Here is a 15,310-nt window from a genome sequence, read left to right on the forward strand (position 1 = left end):
TCTTGCTCGGCCATCTGACTTGGTGCCAGAGTAAGGCTGGAACTGACCATCTTGGTTCCTCTCTACCCCTACTTTCATCATGTCAACTGTGAAGTATTTATGAGGAATCAAGATGATCTCCTTCTCTGGAGACCAAGTGGCCCCAAGGCAGTTAGGTCGTTAGTGTATGTAGAGCTGAAGCAGAACGTGAGCCTTGTGACGCAGTCCCGAGTTCCTTTTCTCTCAGTTGCACAGCCGTCTCCGCCAGACTGTTCCGTCTGAATTCAGCATCTCTCTGTACTTCTTTTTTTTTTTTTTTTTTGTGCGGTACGCGGACCTCTCACTGTTGTGGCCTCTCCCCATTGTGGAGCACAGGCTCCGGATGCGCAGGCTCAGCGACCGTGGCTCACGGGCCCAACCGCTCCGCGGCACGTGGGATCTTCCCGGACCGGGGTACGAACCCATGTCCCCTGCATCGGCAGGCGGACTCTCAACCACTGCGCCACCAGGGAAGCCCTCTCTGTACTTCTGATTTGTTCTTCCCAGCTTTAGCAGTACTTAGTGTCTGCCTTTAATTCAGGGTTGAAACTGGCCAGCCCTCACTGGTAAATTTTAAATGCATCACTCTCTCATAGCTCATCTCTAAATTTTCTACTTCGCTGGGGAGTAAGGGGTTATAGTCTAATACCTTGAGTATGAACATACTTCCTCACCTCCACACAATTAAAAGGAAAAAAAAATGTTTTCTTGTGTTTGTTGTTCGTTTGTTTGTTTGGCTATGCAGCATGCGGGATCTTAGTTCCCCCACCAGGGATCGAACCCGTGCCCCCTGCAGTGGAAGCGCAGAGTCCTAACCACTGGACCGCCGGGGAAGTCCCAAAAAAGAAAAAGCAAAAGTGAATAAATTTCTCATACGCGTTGTGAGAGTCCCTTACGTGACAAGCACTGGGGCTAGCCTTTGAGAACAAAAGGTAAACCACAGGACCCCTGTCCTCAAGGAGCTCACAGACCAGAGATTCCAGCCAGTTAGTGCCAGAGAGAGAAATGTGGACAATTACAATGCAGCACGATAATTTCTGTGGTAGAGGGATGTCCAAGGTATAGCGGGAGCCGCGGTTAGAATGACTGGCTCTGCCTGTGAAGGCCTTCCCGAGCAAGTGACAGCTGAGCTGGGTTTTGCAGGAGTTTATTCAGGAAGGAGAACAGTGAGAGGGGGAGGTGCTTTTTAGACAGTGAAAATAGCAAGAAGAAAGACTTGAACATGTGAAGTGGCATAGCGTGTTCAGGGACGCCCACATAGTCCTGCAGTCCATTGGTTTTCAAATGTCTTGCTTGCCCATCTATGTCTGTACAAACATTTTGAGCATAGATTCCCCCAATATAAGCGTATTACCTGTTATACACAGGTACTGATGCATTATGTATATCATAAGCACACCCACAAAATAGAAGGTTAAAAGATCCCTTTAGGGACTTCCCTGGAGTTGCAGTGGTTAGGACTCCCGTGCTTCCACTGCAGAGGGCGTGAATTAAGATCCAGCATGCCACCTGGTGCGGCCAAAACAAACCAAAACAAACTCCCTTTAAAGGCGAGATAAAAGAAATACAGACATTTGACATTTTCTAGCCACACCCCAAAGGATGGTCTTAGGTTCCTCCTTTGTAAGCCACTGTCTAGACCCTCGGCTCCATGAGGGAGGCCAGGTCTGTCAGATTCACTGCAGTTGCTTCCACGTCTAGCGCTGTTTCTTGCATTACTAGGCATCCAACAAGTATTTGCTGGATTGAGTTGATTTTTCAGTATTGCTGGAGGGTAAGCCTAAAGTGATGAGCTGATAGGACAAATGCTTCCCAGCTTTACTGAAGGAAGACCTTTGTGGATTTTCCCAAGACCCGAAGCAGAACACCAGAGCTTTGAGTTCAAGCTCTGATTCCCACTGTTTATCTTAGGGAGGGCAAGACCCTCACAGAATTTCTGTGTGTCTCATGAGGACATTTGCGCTGTTCAGCAGGGGGCAATAGTGTTCCCGCATATCACGTGGCGCTTGCGGTGAGTGACTAATAAAAGTGATATTGTGAAGCACTTGGCACTGATGAAAGACGTATCAACATGGTAAATAGCCCTTGTATAAGCAGGCAGAGAAAATGAGGGCCATTCTTCCTCCCACCATGGCTCTTATGGATAATGATAGCAACATCAAAAGCATATTTTTCTCTTTGACTTGTGAGAATAAGGGTCTATGATGTTCTAGCCACAGAACTGTCTTTTTCACATGGCAACAAACAAAACAGAAGGTCTGTCACAGGCCTTGCAATTGTTCGATGAATATGAACAAGACTTAAGGCAGTGTATGTGAACTTTTTAAAAAGCCTAATTAACATTTTATTATAGATTAGTTAAGATTATAGGGTGGGGGAGGGAAAAATTAGGAATTGGGGATTAGCAGATACAAACTACTGTATATAAAATAGATGAACAACAAGGTCCTGCTGTATAGCACAGGCAACTATATTCAATATCCTGTAATAAACCATAATGGAAAAGAATATGAAAAAGAATAGGTATATATATGTACAACTCAATCACTTCGTTGTACACCAGAAACTAACACCATATTGTAAATCAACTATACTTCAATTTAAAAAAAGAAAGATTATATCCTTGTAGGTATATATAGAATATAGATTTCATCTGCATGTTTCAGAGAAACTTAGATATACCCTTTCTTATCTTTTCCTCCCAGAGAAATTTCTTATACACATGCCTGCTGATAATGTTTTATCTTTAGTTAATCAGCCTACCAATATTTATCAAGAGCCTGTGGGGCAGCTTTTGTTTGTACTGGAAAAGAGATCAAGAAATAAACAGCATGATTCCTGCCCCCAAGAAGATGACTTTTTAGGTAGAGAAATAGAACAGGAATCCATGAATAAATGGAGGGTAATTGAACAAAATATTGTGAAGAACCCTGGAGAATTAAAGCAACAGTTTTAAAAAGGAGAACTCCCTGTGACCTAGAAAAGAAGGAGATGGCTTCATGGGACGTGAGGAAAGACGAGAAGGTTTTATAGAAGTGGAAGGGAAGGAGACGGAATTCCTGGCACTGGGAACGCCGTGGGCAAAGACACAGAAATGGGAGCTCTTCATCCAAGGTACCTAAGAATATTGCCTGGGTGGCTGGAATATGTGGGGAGTCATTCCTAGAAATCAGATGTTGGGGAAGAGGAACTAGTTTGGCAGGGAATGATGATGAGAGAGAATGTGTATGTTTATGGGTAGAGGTGTGGAGGGAGGGAGGAAAGAAAAGTGGGAGCATTGAGATGATCGCAAACTTGTGTCCACCATGTTTTGTGTATGTTGAGTTTGGCGGGGGTCTGGATTTGATTTTTTTCACTACGTGTTTTTAACCCAGAATGTTCACCTTTCTTTTCATTCTAATGGTCACCTTGAGCTCACGTATTCAAGAAATGCAGAATAAACATAATATTAAGTAAAAAAGTTCAACGGATCTACTACAAGATAGGACTCAAACATAGTGATATATTACAAAAACAAGCAGAATTTATTCTCAGCTCTGATAGCCACACTGCAAGCACATGTAAAGAACTAATTGTACATCCGATGAGATGCCTGGACTTGAGTCATTAGTGCAGATTCATTGTGGAAAGTTTCACTGGTTGCGTTTGGTTTGAGTAGGAGCTTCTTTCTTTGTGTTAAATGTTCAGAGATTTAGAGAACTAGATAGGGTGGTCATTGCAGCAAATAAAAAAAATAAAGAAAAACAGGTGAAAGACTAGAGGAAGAAAGATTCTTTTTCGTGGAAAAGAGTTTTTATTCAATCAAATAGCAATCCAGTCAAATCGCGTATTTGTCCCTTCATTATGTATTCAATGGGAAAGTTACAAGTCTGATAAATAGAGACTGATTTGCAGGACATTGTAAGGTTTCTCACGGAAAAACCAGATAGTTTAACTTATCAGACACTCGCAGGACAGATGTAATTATGATGTAAATCAGAGTCTCTGCGGAATAGACCCTAGACTTAAACAGATGCGAGGGCCTCCTTTGAAAGCCACCAGTTCACAGAACACAAGTATCATTTACTTCTTGGTACCTAGAGAGTTTGTTTTGTTGGCTTTGCTTCCTAGCACACAGTAAGACAAGTACTGGGATGGAAAGATATTGGAAACAAATGCAGTAGCACGGTGGCTTTAAATTAGGAAAGGCCTTTCCAAGCCCCTCTAGAATCTTAGTGATTTCTGAACAGTCTACTTTTGGTAGCTTTGCTACCTTGCCTCGGGTAGTCTAATTAATAGTGTGACTTTTTAGTTGTGGAAATGCCACTGCAGTTCAAATGACAGCTGTCAGGAGAATGTGGCTGAGAGCCGACTAGATCTTTAGGTATCTAGCTATCTTTAGAAGGTACTGTCTTTGGTTTAATGAGTGCTGTAGTTCATAAGTAGCCACAGGTGTTTGGAACCATGCTAATATTTGAGCTTACCCTAGAGTTTGGTAAGTTTTCAGATTCTTTATATAATCATCAATGGGGTTTGAATAGCTGCCTATCCACCGTAGCAAAATAGAGAGTTGTAGAGAAGATGGAGGCTTTGGGGTGCTTATAAAGTAATGGAGGATGCTTGAAAAACATAAATATGCAAATAACACTACAGATACAACCACTAACATAACCAGCTACGGCCATGCAGAAATATTCTTATTAATGAATAAGATTGGATATATCCTTACAGGTGTGGAGTCTTGGTAGATGAGATATCTTAAGTTCTAGATGCAATATGTGGCTTCTCCACTTGTAAACTCTTAGTAGCCAATTCCGACCACCAGAGTAAACCTTCTTCTCATCTGTAGATAGGGGTTAATCGCCTCTCCCCTAACTACCTCACATGGCTGTTTGCAAAATCAAATGAGTGTGAAGAGCATGGAAGTCATTTATAAGCCATACTGTGCCAAGCACGTGGCTTTGTTATTATGGAGAACCCTATGGCGACTCAGACACAGAGAAAACTGCGTATGCTGGAGTTACCACCCAGAGCGTTTCTCTCACAGTCAACGGAATTCCCTCTTGGCTGTTGCTGATGGTTTTTGCTTCTGCTTTGGCCCCTCTTCTCTCTGATCCTCAAACAGTTTGAGTAACCTGGAATCCAGATAAGTGTGGGTCTAGGTACCTCGGTTATATGTACTAAAGCCTCATTAAATACAAAGAAACATATACCAGGTGTATTCAGCGACCACAGCGGTACACAAGTAGCCTGAAAATTTAACTGTAAGTGTATCGAGTACCTGCAAGGGTCACTATGTTAAGAAAGGGAAAATGTAAACCTATTGAATAAGCCAATACCTAGATTTCCAGGAACTTTTCTCACTGGCTGTGTCTGACTGTTGAGTCTGTGAAGATTTTCCTGAAGGTGATATCAGGAATAGCATTTTATTATGTAGCCTTGATAAACCTCTTTTGCTTTCTTCATAGTCATAAGTGAAATACAAATTTTCAGGCTTTTTGAGTTTATCCCAGGGTTTCCTTCTACTTGCATTGTTAGTCATGAAAAAAAAAAATCATAATAGCAAGTGTATTAGGGGTCCACACGGAGTGCAAAAGGTGACCTAAAGATTTGGATGGAAGTGTATGAGTATTTATAAGGGACAGTTAACCTCCCCAAATGCTTATTTTTGGGTGGTTAGATGTTTCTCAACAGCCCTTCATGACCTTTTTTTTGTCATGAAAGTCCATGACCTTTTTTTGTCCCCTAATGTTTGTGTGTGTATGTTTGCATCACTGCACCTGTGACTCTCGGTATTTCCTTTTTTTATGTCTGTGCTTTGTCACCTGTTCCCCACAGCAGCGCTGCCTCTGGCCCTTGGCGTCACAGAACTTGAGTGAACGCAGGACCTTCAGATTTGCCTCCTTGTCCTTGGGGCTGCCAGGCACTGTGGCCGTCTCCCCACTTTCCTCCTCTCTGGGGGGTCTAGCTCCTCCACCGAGCTGCCCGTGGACTCCTGGAGGGCCCCAGCCACTGGCCTGAGCTGTACCTGCCCAGACCTGCCTGGATCCTGACAGTAGACAGACCCTGAGCTAAAGCCAGACCCCTGCTGTATACTCATTCTGTGGAGAATGGCGTGGGCTCTTCCTGAAGGAAGAATTACTTAACATTTCTTTTCCCGGGGGAACCAAACACCCACAGACGGTCCAAGTACTCCTTCATATTACTGGAAAGGCAGTGGAGAAACACTTTGAAGTACTGCCCAGTAAGAGCAACCCGAGTGGGTCTACAGCCACCAAAGGGCCCAAGACTAGAGACTCAATTTTGTATTCTGTTCTGTGGTCAGATTTCTGTCTGTCCAGCTGAAAACAAAGATGAAAACCCAGACTCTTATACTGAGTATCATTTACCATTAGCCTTGTCCTGGACACTTCGGGAAATACGAAAGAAAGAGATAGTTCTTTCCTCATACAATTTGTACTATAGTTGGAGAGAGAGAATTAATGCAAATAAGAGTAAAGTAATACAAAATACTATATGGGTAAACATGGGCATTTGTAGAAAATATATCATAGAGGGGTCAGGAAACCACATCATATCTGGTTGGTTGCGAGAAGACATGGAAGAAGGTCGAGTTAAGCTAGACTTTTAACAGGTGGATAGGAAAAGAGGGGGAGCACATACTGAAAAAGGAAGAGCGTAAGTCTAGGGACAGAGGCAGAAAAGATGGTGATGCATTTGCTAAAACAGAGGAAATAGAGGAAAAGGAAAACAATGTTGGATAGATTAAGTTTTAACTGAATTTGGAGTATTATGGAGATTTGACTGGTGTGTGTGTGTGTGTGTCCTAGACACAGAGGACACAGCATTTTCATTTTGAAGAAACAACATTTGTTTCAGTTATAGAAACTAGTCCACTCTGAGCAGTTGTTTAAGCTTGCCTGGTATGCAGTTGGAGCTTAATAAATGCACATTGGCTGAGAAATCTTTCACAAGCCCTTTAGCTGAAAGCAGGCTCCGCTATAGCCACGGATGTCCCCGATAACACTTTTGAGGACTCTTGGAATCTTTTTAACCCCGAAGAAACCTTTTCTATTCCCTGTTATAGACCCGCACACCCAAAGCCTGGAGCACTCGGGCAGCTTCAGCATCAGTCCTGTGAGCTGAAAATAGATGATGGTAACCCTAGGTGGTATTTGGACAGCATGCTTAGCACAGGATTTGCTCTGATGTGTTCATCCTTGCTTGGAAGCCCGAAGGAAATGAAGTTTGCTGTTTCGTGCTCCCTGGCCTGTGGTTTGTGGCTGATCTTTTCAGTACAAAATGTGCCCCAAATGGCCTGTTCTATTTCGATCTCGTGAGTGAGGATTTACCCTGGAGGCTCTTCAGAATGTCCATAAAAAGCAGAGAAGTTAGAGCTGAAAAAGAGCTCAGATAAATGTGGTTGGCTTCCTCATATTCTGGATTAGGAAACTGAGGTCCTAAGTCGTAAGGGCCCTCCTCCAGGTCAGGTTTCCCAGACAGAGACTGTGCAGTGCGGTTCAGGTGGCCTGACTTCTCCCAGAGATAGCACAGCACCTGGCATCAGTGGGTCCACCTGCGCTGGGACGAGGGGGAAGTCTGCTTTCTGAACCCAGCTTCTGCGTTGGGCATCCTTCCCCACCAGCGGGACCAGCTCTTTCCTCTTCTTCCCTCGAAATCGTGCACCTTACTGTTTTAAAAACTCCCTTCCAATCAAAATGGGAACAGAGTCAATACTCTCATTTATACTTGCTGCTTAGCTGATTACATGTCATGTGAGTGAGCTTGTCCCATGTTCCTCGGCCAAAGACCTGTCTGGACAAAAAAAAAAAAAGACTTCCGTACCTTCTTATTGGGTGGAAGATTCTCATCCTCAGAGAGGAATGAGCATCAGAGAGCAGGTGGGGAGACCCAGTTAAAGCGAGGAGGGGCCCTAAGGATCACATGGGAAGGCTGGCCCCGGAGTTAGTTCACTTGTCAGCCTTTTCAGGTGTTGGCACGGGTGAGCCCATAGATTCACGGGGTCCTGACCCATCCCAAAGTAATAAATACAATAGTGCAGCAAACTCCCATGCACCCATCTCCTAGCTTCAAGTATCAGTTCATCACCAGTTACTCAGCTTTGGATTATACCTATTTGAAGTTTTTTAATCTACCAGGAGCATGCATTAGTTTGATAATTGGAAATTTTAATTATAAAATAAATCCAAACATGAAAAGGAAATTCAATGTGTTAGGTTTCATTTGTTCCTGTCTTTTCTCTCATCCTTTTAGATTTGGGGCCTTTCAAGGGTATGTGATTTAGAGTGATTTTCTCTAAGTTCTCCGCTCCCCACGGACAGATATTGGCTGTTGCTGAACATCTGGAAGGGACAATAGCTTTGGTTTAAAGCACATCTATGTCAGTGCTGTTGCCCAAATCACAAGGCTCACACTGTCAGCCCCACTGTTCAGCATGCTGTGTTTTTTAATTAAACTGTTTACTTCAGCTGAGATTTATGACGCTGTTTTTAAATGAGAATGTGTGGTTTCTGTCCCCCTTTTGTCCCCTGAGTCCTGCAACCTGCTGCAGTTTTCTACCAGCTGTTTTTTGAAAAACAATTTCTGCGTTTCTTTTCCTATGGACAGTAATTTCTTAAGGATTATTAACACCCTGCACTCAGTAGCGTTTGTTCTCCTGGGGCTGGAAGAGGAAATTGTCAGATGCAATTTCAGCAGCTGGTTCGCTGGCCACGAATAGAATGTTACAGAATCACCTTGACTCTAAAGCCTGTGAACCAGCTGTCTGAAATGAATAATGGGAAGGTGGTTTTTGTACTTAAATTCCTTAGCCAGTGGTGTCGAAAATGTAGCTAAAACAGAGATGATTATTTTTCCCAGAGGTTCAATGTGGATCGATTTGCACTGTGTTATTCAGAAGACTCTTCTGCCCTGTGCACCTCAAGGCTGAGGACATGGTATGCACTAACTGATTTTTCACATCAATGAGGCTCTATCCCCTACTGTGTGCTAGGCACTAGAATTGCAAAATCAGATAAGCAACTCTCCCTTAACATCCTTCGCTTCGTCTAGTTGTAATACAGCGGGGTGAATTCTTTACTAGTGGCTGTAAAATATTGTGGGAGAGCAGAGGAGTGAAGGTTGTTCTCTGGCTTTGGAAGGCTGAGAAAATATTCGTGAGCAGGTACCTTTTAAGCTGAAGAGCAAGTAGAATTTTTGTTTAATTATTACAGGCAGGAGGGAGCATTCCAAGCAGAAGGGTCTCTGTCCTGAGCAGGGGGCATGGAGGGTGACGGAGAAGAATCCAGGACATCCAGACTATAAGACAGGCACGCTTGTGACTGGAGGTGAGAGAGGGCGCGGAAGCTTGGGAGGCGCCCTGGGGTCAAGGTGAAGGCCTCCCTAGAGCCTGGGTAGGTGAAGTTATTTTGGATCCCCGTAATCAAGGCTTTTACAGCCACCTGAAAGGATTGGTCCTGTTCTGATTATTATTAGAGTGTATGTAGCTTGGAAGAAGAACTGGAAATCTCTAATGAACCAAGGCGCTCCAGGGTCAGGTGTCTCTTGCTGTCTCCCATTGGTGGCTTCAGGGCTCTTTCTCCTGCCCTCTGGCTTCCTGGAGCTGGCCTGTCTCACCACCCCGCTCCTTCCTGGTTGCCCAGTTTCCTCAGTGTCTTGTAATACTGAGGATTTTTAACCTGTGTTTGAAAAAACTCCTTGTAGATGGTCTGGGGGATGTGGAGGGTATACATGGGAGAACCAAATGGGAAAACCAGGAAACATTCTGGACCTGGGAGCCCTACCCGCTTTTAGCCAGGACACACCACACTGCTCTGTTTTCTACATTGACTCCTAGGTAAGTTCCACTTGAAGAAAGTGTCCCAGCACAAATAGGGTTTGAAAACTTCAGCTCTGGTTTAAATCTTGGATGGAGCCATTCTGCTTGGCTTAGCTAATTACTGTCACTTGAACTGGGTAGAATCTTGTGGCCTTGGTGCCCTCATTGAACTGCTGGTGGGCATGTGCCGGGGCCTCTGTAAGTCAAGGGCTCTTCCAGGCAGGCGCCGCCCTGTGCAAAGAAAACAGGCATGGGGTGTTTGAACCCTGCCTGGTGTGGGTAAGGTGTGGAAGGCAGTTTTGAATCGAAGGGGCCGTTGGGCATGGCAGACAAGGTGACTGACTGAAGTGTCCAGGCAACACACCATGTTTAAAAGTATGGCTTTCAGCCCCAGTTCAGTATCTTATAGAGTCTTTCTAGAGAATGCTATTCCATGAGAGGCTCAACAGGCAAAATTTCTGTTTTTCCGCAAGACTTTGAAATATTGCCTATCCTTCTTGGTGATCTCCATGCATATTAGTGTATTAAGTGTTGTGGAAATTTGTAAGCAGTAACTTGAGTTCAAATAAACGGAAATGCTTTTTTTAAAAAAAAAAAAAAACACATATACATAGGAATTCCCTGGTGGTCCAGTGGTTAGGACTCCACGCTTTCACCGCTGAGTCCCTGGTCAGGAAACTAAGATCCCATCAGCCACGCAGCACAGCCAAAACAAACAAACCAACCACATTTACATCCACACAACAGGGATTAAAACTTTGGAAATTGATTGCCCTAGAAGTGAAAGCATATAAATAGTTATTTTACAAAAGATGAATTCCATGATATTAGATGTTTACTAAATTGTGGGGTGGGAACTCCCACTTTTTTAGTGAGAAGCCTCCCTACCTTTTAGAAAGGGGTGTCATTTCTCTTAGTGCCCCTGTATATTTATTTGTTCACCAAATATTTATTAAGTACCCACAGTGCTAGGCAAAACACTTGGTTATTTAGAGTATGAAAATTCTTACCTCTTTATTGGGATAGCTTTTCTGGAATATATAATTTTTCATGCTCATTTTTAGGATTCTGTGTCTCTGACTATCAAAGAAAAACAAATGGTAGCACAGTTATTGAACATTTTAAACCCCTGGTAACATGTCTAAAAAGATCAAGTTCTATGCTGTCTCCCAGATTCAAAGTTCTTTTCCCTCCATTATATTTCTGCTCAGTTTTCTAAACATGGAAATATACCAGGTCCGTGTGGGGCTGCAGGGGTAGTGACCAGTGCTGCTTCTTACTGTGCTGGGCGGGAATCGGAATCAAGTATGCTTAAGAATTAGCACCAAGCTCAGGGTTGACAGGATAGTAACTGAAAGGTTCTATTCTTCAGTAATTAAAGTTAAACATTACCTAATACATTTTTTTATAAGTTGGAAAATTTACAGGAGCTGAAACTTGTCTCTTGGCTCATACTATATTCCTCCTCCATCAAATTATATGGTAGCTTATTCCACATTTCAATTGCTAAATAAATTGGTCTTCATTATTCTAAGATTGCAGACAGACATCCCGTCTAAAAATTAATGTTTTGCATTCTGCCACTTTGAGCACGTTAAACAAATTACTCAGTGTCTTTGTCACTGAATTAATTAGAGGGATTCATGTGATGACTTTAGCACACCGATGTGAATGTGTTTTTTTTTTTTTCTTTTTTTAAAATTAGGGCTCATTTATTTTTTATTAATAATTACAACTCTACTTTGGTATCATTTGTGGCTTTAATATTACCAGCCTCGGGGAATTGTCGTGAGGGTTAATGCCAATAACGCAGTCAAAACTGTGCCTGGCACATAGTAAAGGGCTCAAATGCTATCTTTATTCTTATTAATGAGCTTTGGGTAGGTACCGTTATCCTCATTTCAGTGACGCGGTTGCTCAGAAGTTCAGTCCTCTGGAATTCCCGGCAGTGTCAAGGTGAGAGCCCAGCCCTGTGTTCCTGACTCTCCTCATAACTGACATTTCAGGGTTTGGTATTTCAACGTGTGAATTTGTGGAGGGTGCAAACATTCAGGCTATAGCAGTTAAGTCAGCTCATGTGAAAATGCTTAGTACAATACTGAGCATACACAGCAGCAACTCCGGTAAAATGGTTCTTCTCTTTCTGTGCAGTTTATATCTGTAACGACTCTCATCTCTCTGCTCCTCTCCCTTCCCCCAGCTGGGCCTTCATCCCCAGACCACTTAGGAGCCTCTTTGATAATTGGTGGTTGTCTTAGCTCAGGCTCCCATAACCAAGTATCACTGACTGAGTGAGTGGCTTAAACAACAGAAATTTACTTTGTCACAGTTCTGGAGGCTAAAAATCTGAGATCAAGGTGTTGGCAGGATTGGTTTTTCTGAGGCCTCTCTCCTTGCTTTGTAGACGGCGCCTTCCTCCTGTCTTCACATGATCTTCCCTCCGCATGTCTTTGTCCTAATCTCCGCTTCTTCTTTTTTAAGATGTTCATTGTTTTTAATCTTTAAAAAAAAATTTTATTTTTGGCTGCGTTGGGTCTTCATTGCTGCACACAGGCTTTCTCTAGTTGTGGCGAGCGGGCTTCTCATTGTGGTGGCTTCTCTTGTTGCGGAGCATGGGCTCTAGGTGCACAGGCTTCAGTAGTTATGGCGTGCGGGCTCAGTAGTTGTGGTGCACGGGCTTAGTTGCTCCGCGGCATGTGGGATCTCCCCAGACCAGCGCTCGAACCCGTGTCCCCTGCATTGGCAGGTGGATTCTCAACCACTGCTCCACCACGGGAGCCCAATCTCCACTTCTTATAAGGACACTACCCCTATTGGATGAGGGCCTACCCTAATGACCTCATTTTAATGTAATTACCTTTTAAAAGACCCTATCTCCAATACAGTCACATTCTGAAGTACCAGGGATTAGGGCCTCAACATATGAATTTCAGAGGAACCCAGTTCAGCCTATAACAGTGGTCTAGCAAGGAAGAGCATCTAGGCCTCAGAGTTCCAGCCCCGTATGCTCCCAACTCATAATCACAACGCTTGGGCTATCAAAACCCGTTAAATTCCATTCAGTGCACTCTGTTCAAAAAACAGGCAGGTGTAGGACCTAGTTCCTTCCTTAGGAAATGGAAGAAATGTGGATGGGACCTGTTATGTGTCAGGTACTGTACTGTGTTGCTAGTGCTTAATGGACGTTATGCCCCAAATCGCAACAGGGCAGGCATAGTTGCCTCCGTTTTACAGAGGAAAAAAGAGACATTAAGTCACTTGCCCAGGTCACATGGTTACTGTGTGATTTACTCAGTCAATCCCATTTCTCAGCAACACTGAGATGATGATGTAAGAAGCGTAGGAGTCACGTGGGTTGAATAGGAAGAAAACTTACCTCCTGTTTCACCCAATTTAATCCTTCCCTGGAGAATTAAAAAGTAAACGTAAGTATATGTATAACTGATTCACTTTGTTGTAAAGGAGAAACTAACACACTATTGTAAAACAGTTATACTCAAAAAGATGTTAAAAAAAAGAACTATACAATGAATTCACAAAAAAAAAAAAAGTAAATGTAAGGCTGATAAAAGAAAGGAAGACAAATGGAAGAAACTTTTTTTTTTAAGACAGGTTTAAGACTCTTTTGGAAAAGAGTCACTGGGTTCTGAAGAGAGCCAGGGAAGACTGTGTCAGCTACTTTTCTCCAGGATAATCCGGCAGCCTGTAAATAAGTTGTATTTGTCCAACAGCTTTTATCCATCTCTTCTGGATTCTTCAGTTATCCCTACCTAGCGAGAGGCAACATGATGTGACAGTTGGAAAGCCAGACTCTAAAGTGAGACCATCAGGGGTTCAAATCTCACTTTCACTATTGGTTAGCTGTGTGACAAGTCACCTAATCTCTCTGAGGTCTCAGTTCTCTTTGCTGTTAAAAAAAAAAAAAAAATGGAGAGAGTAATAATGACTTCTGATGAGGTTGTTTTGAGCATTAGGTGATTTACTCTATGTAAAGAGCCTCACAAAAGGATTAGCTGTTGCCCCTAAGGAAAACGAGGCCAGCAAGGGCAAGGATCTTGCCCATTTTCCGATGTATGTCTCTTATGCTTGGAAGTGCCTGGTGGGCAGGTGGTAGACATTCATATTTGTTATGTGACTGAATGAATTCAAATATGGTGGATCCAGAGCAGTCTGTGATGAAGAGGAAGTACCTCGTTTCAGCAAGTTTCTAGAGTCCTGTTTGTTAGTTGGTTGAAACCATAAGCCCACTGGTGGAGAGACGGAGAAGGGAGTGAGACAGAGTAGGGGTGAGAAAGCTTTTCTCAGTCTCCTGAGTGACAGGAGAGTTCTAGGTTGTCCGTGGTTGGGTTTCCCTCTCCTTTACCTGTATCATCTCTAGGTCTGTGGGTGGAATCACTTCCTGGGGCCCCTGGGCTCTGACAGTATGGAAATCACCCACTGACATGAAGGTATTTGGATGGCATTCTGATGCATCTCAGGCTTCCATTTTGTACTGTTCTCTGGGATTAGCTTAATGATAATGTGTTATCACAATTCCTCAACTGATTGCCAAATTTTCTTTCCAGGCTCAGGCTGCACGAAGAAAAGGTTATTAAAGATAGGCGACATCATCTCAAAACCTACCCAAACTGTTTTGTTGCGAAAGAACTGATTGACTGGCTGATTGAACACAAAGAGGCTTCTGACAGAGAGACCGCAATTAAACTCATGCAGAAATTAGCAGACCGGGGCATTATTCATCACGGTGAGTGAGGCGGCGACAGTCAAGGTAACTCGAGTCGAAACAAAAGACCGTATCTTCTATTTCAGCTATGAACCCACCCATTTAAGAAATAAACATTTTACTGCGTCTCTTGTATACCTCTCCCCAATTACATTCGCTTCCTTCTTCCAAGACGCATTTGGGTTTATTTCCTTGGATTTCTTTATATTTTTTCCTTTCTGTAGATGCATCTCTTAGCAAAGTAACGTATTGTTTTAAATGTTTGAAGTCATTATAGAGAGGCATGTTTATTCTTTTGCAACTTGATCAACTTGCTGTCTGTGGAATTCACTCATGTTGATAGTGTATCTTGTTTGCTCATTTTCGCTGCAGTGTATGCCATCACACCTTTATCCATTCTACTCACAGACATTTAAGTTGTTTCCAGGTTTTTGCTGTTACTCTCAGTGGTTCAGTGAACGTTCATGAACACGTCTCCTTGAAATCTCTAATCCTGGCCAAGACCTTCGCATGCTGTTATTCTCTTGCGCTGGAACGCCCTCCGTCTGCATTTCTGCTTGTTTTCTACTCATTCTTCAGGTCTCCACTTACATTCAAACTCTTCAGAGACGTGTACATTCCCCCCAAAGCTGGGGTACTGGCTGCTCCTTTGGGCTCCCATTGAATATCTCCTCACCTCTTTCATAGCCTCATCACGCCATATTTTAATTACATGGCGACATTTCCTTTAATCTCGCTAGATTTCATATTCT

The 15,310-nt window shown here is 43.2% G+C and overlaps 1 protein-coding gene across 5 annotated transcripts in view; it reads left to right on the forward strand.

The window, feature by feature from the left end:
- The window catches only part of DEPTOR (DEP domain containing MTOR interacting protein), a 176,126-nt gene that overhangs the window by 22,203 nt on the left and 138,613 nt on the right, over nucleotides 1-15,310 (forward strand). For all 5 annotated transcript variants that reach the window (XM_059043451.2, XM_067017538.1, XM_067017537.1 and 2 more), the window contains one exon: nucleotides 14,401-14,579. In XM_059043451.2, coding sequence (XP_058899434.1) covers nucleotides 14,401-14,579 — 179 coding nt within the window. The remainder of the gene's footprint in view (nucleotides 1-14,400; nucleotides 14,580-15,310) is intronic.

This window comes from Kogia breviceps, chromosome 17 (genome assembly GCF_026419965.1).
Source record: "Kogia breviceps isolate mKogBre1 chromosome 17, mKogBre1 haplotype 1, whole genome shotgun sequence".
Classification (NCBI taxonomy): domain Eukaryota; kingdom Metazoa; phylum Chordata; class Mammalia; order Artiodactyla; family Physeteridae; genus Kogia; species Kogia breviceps.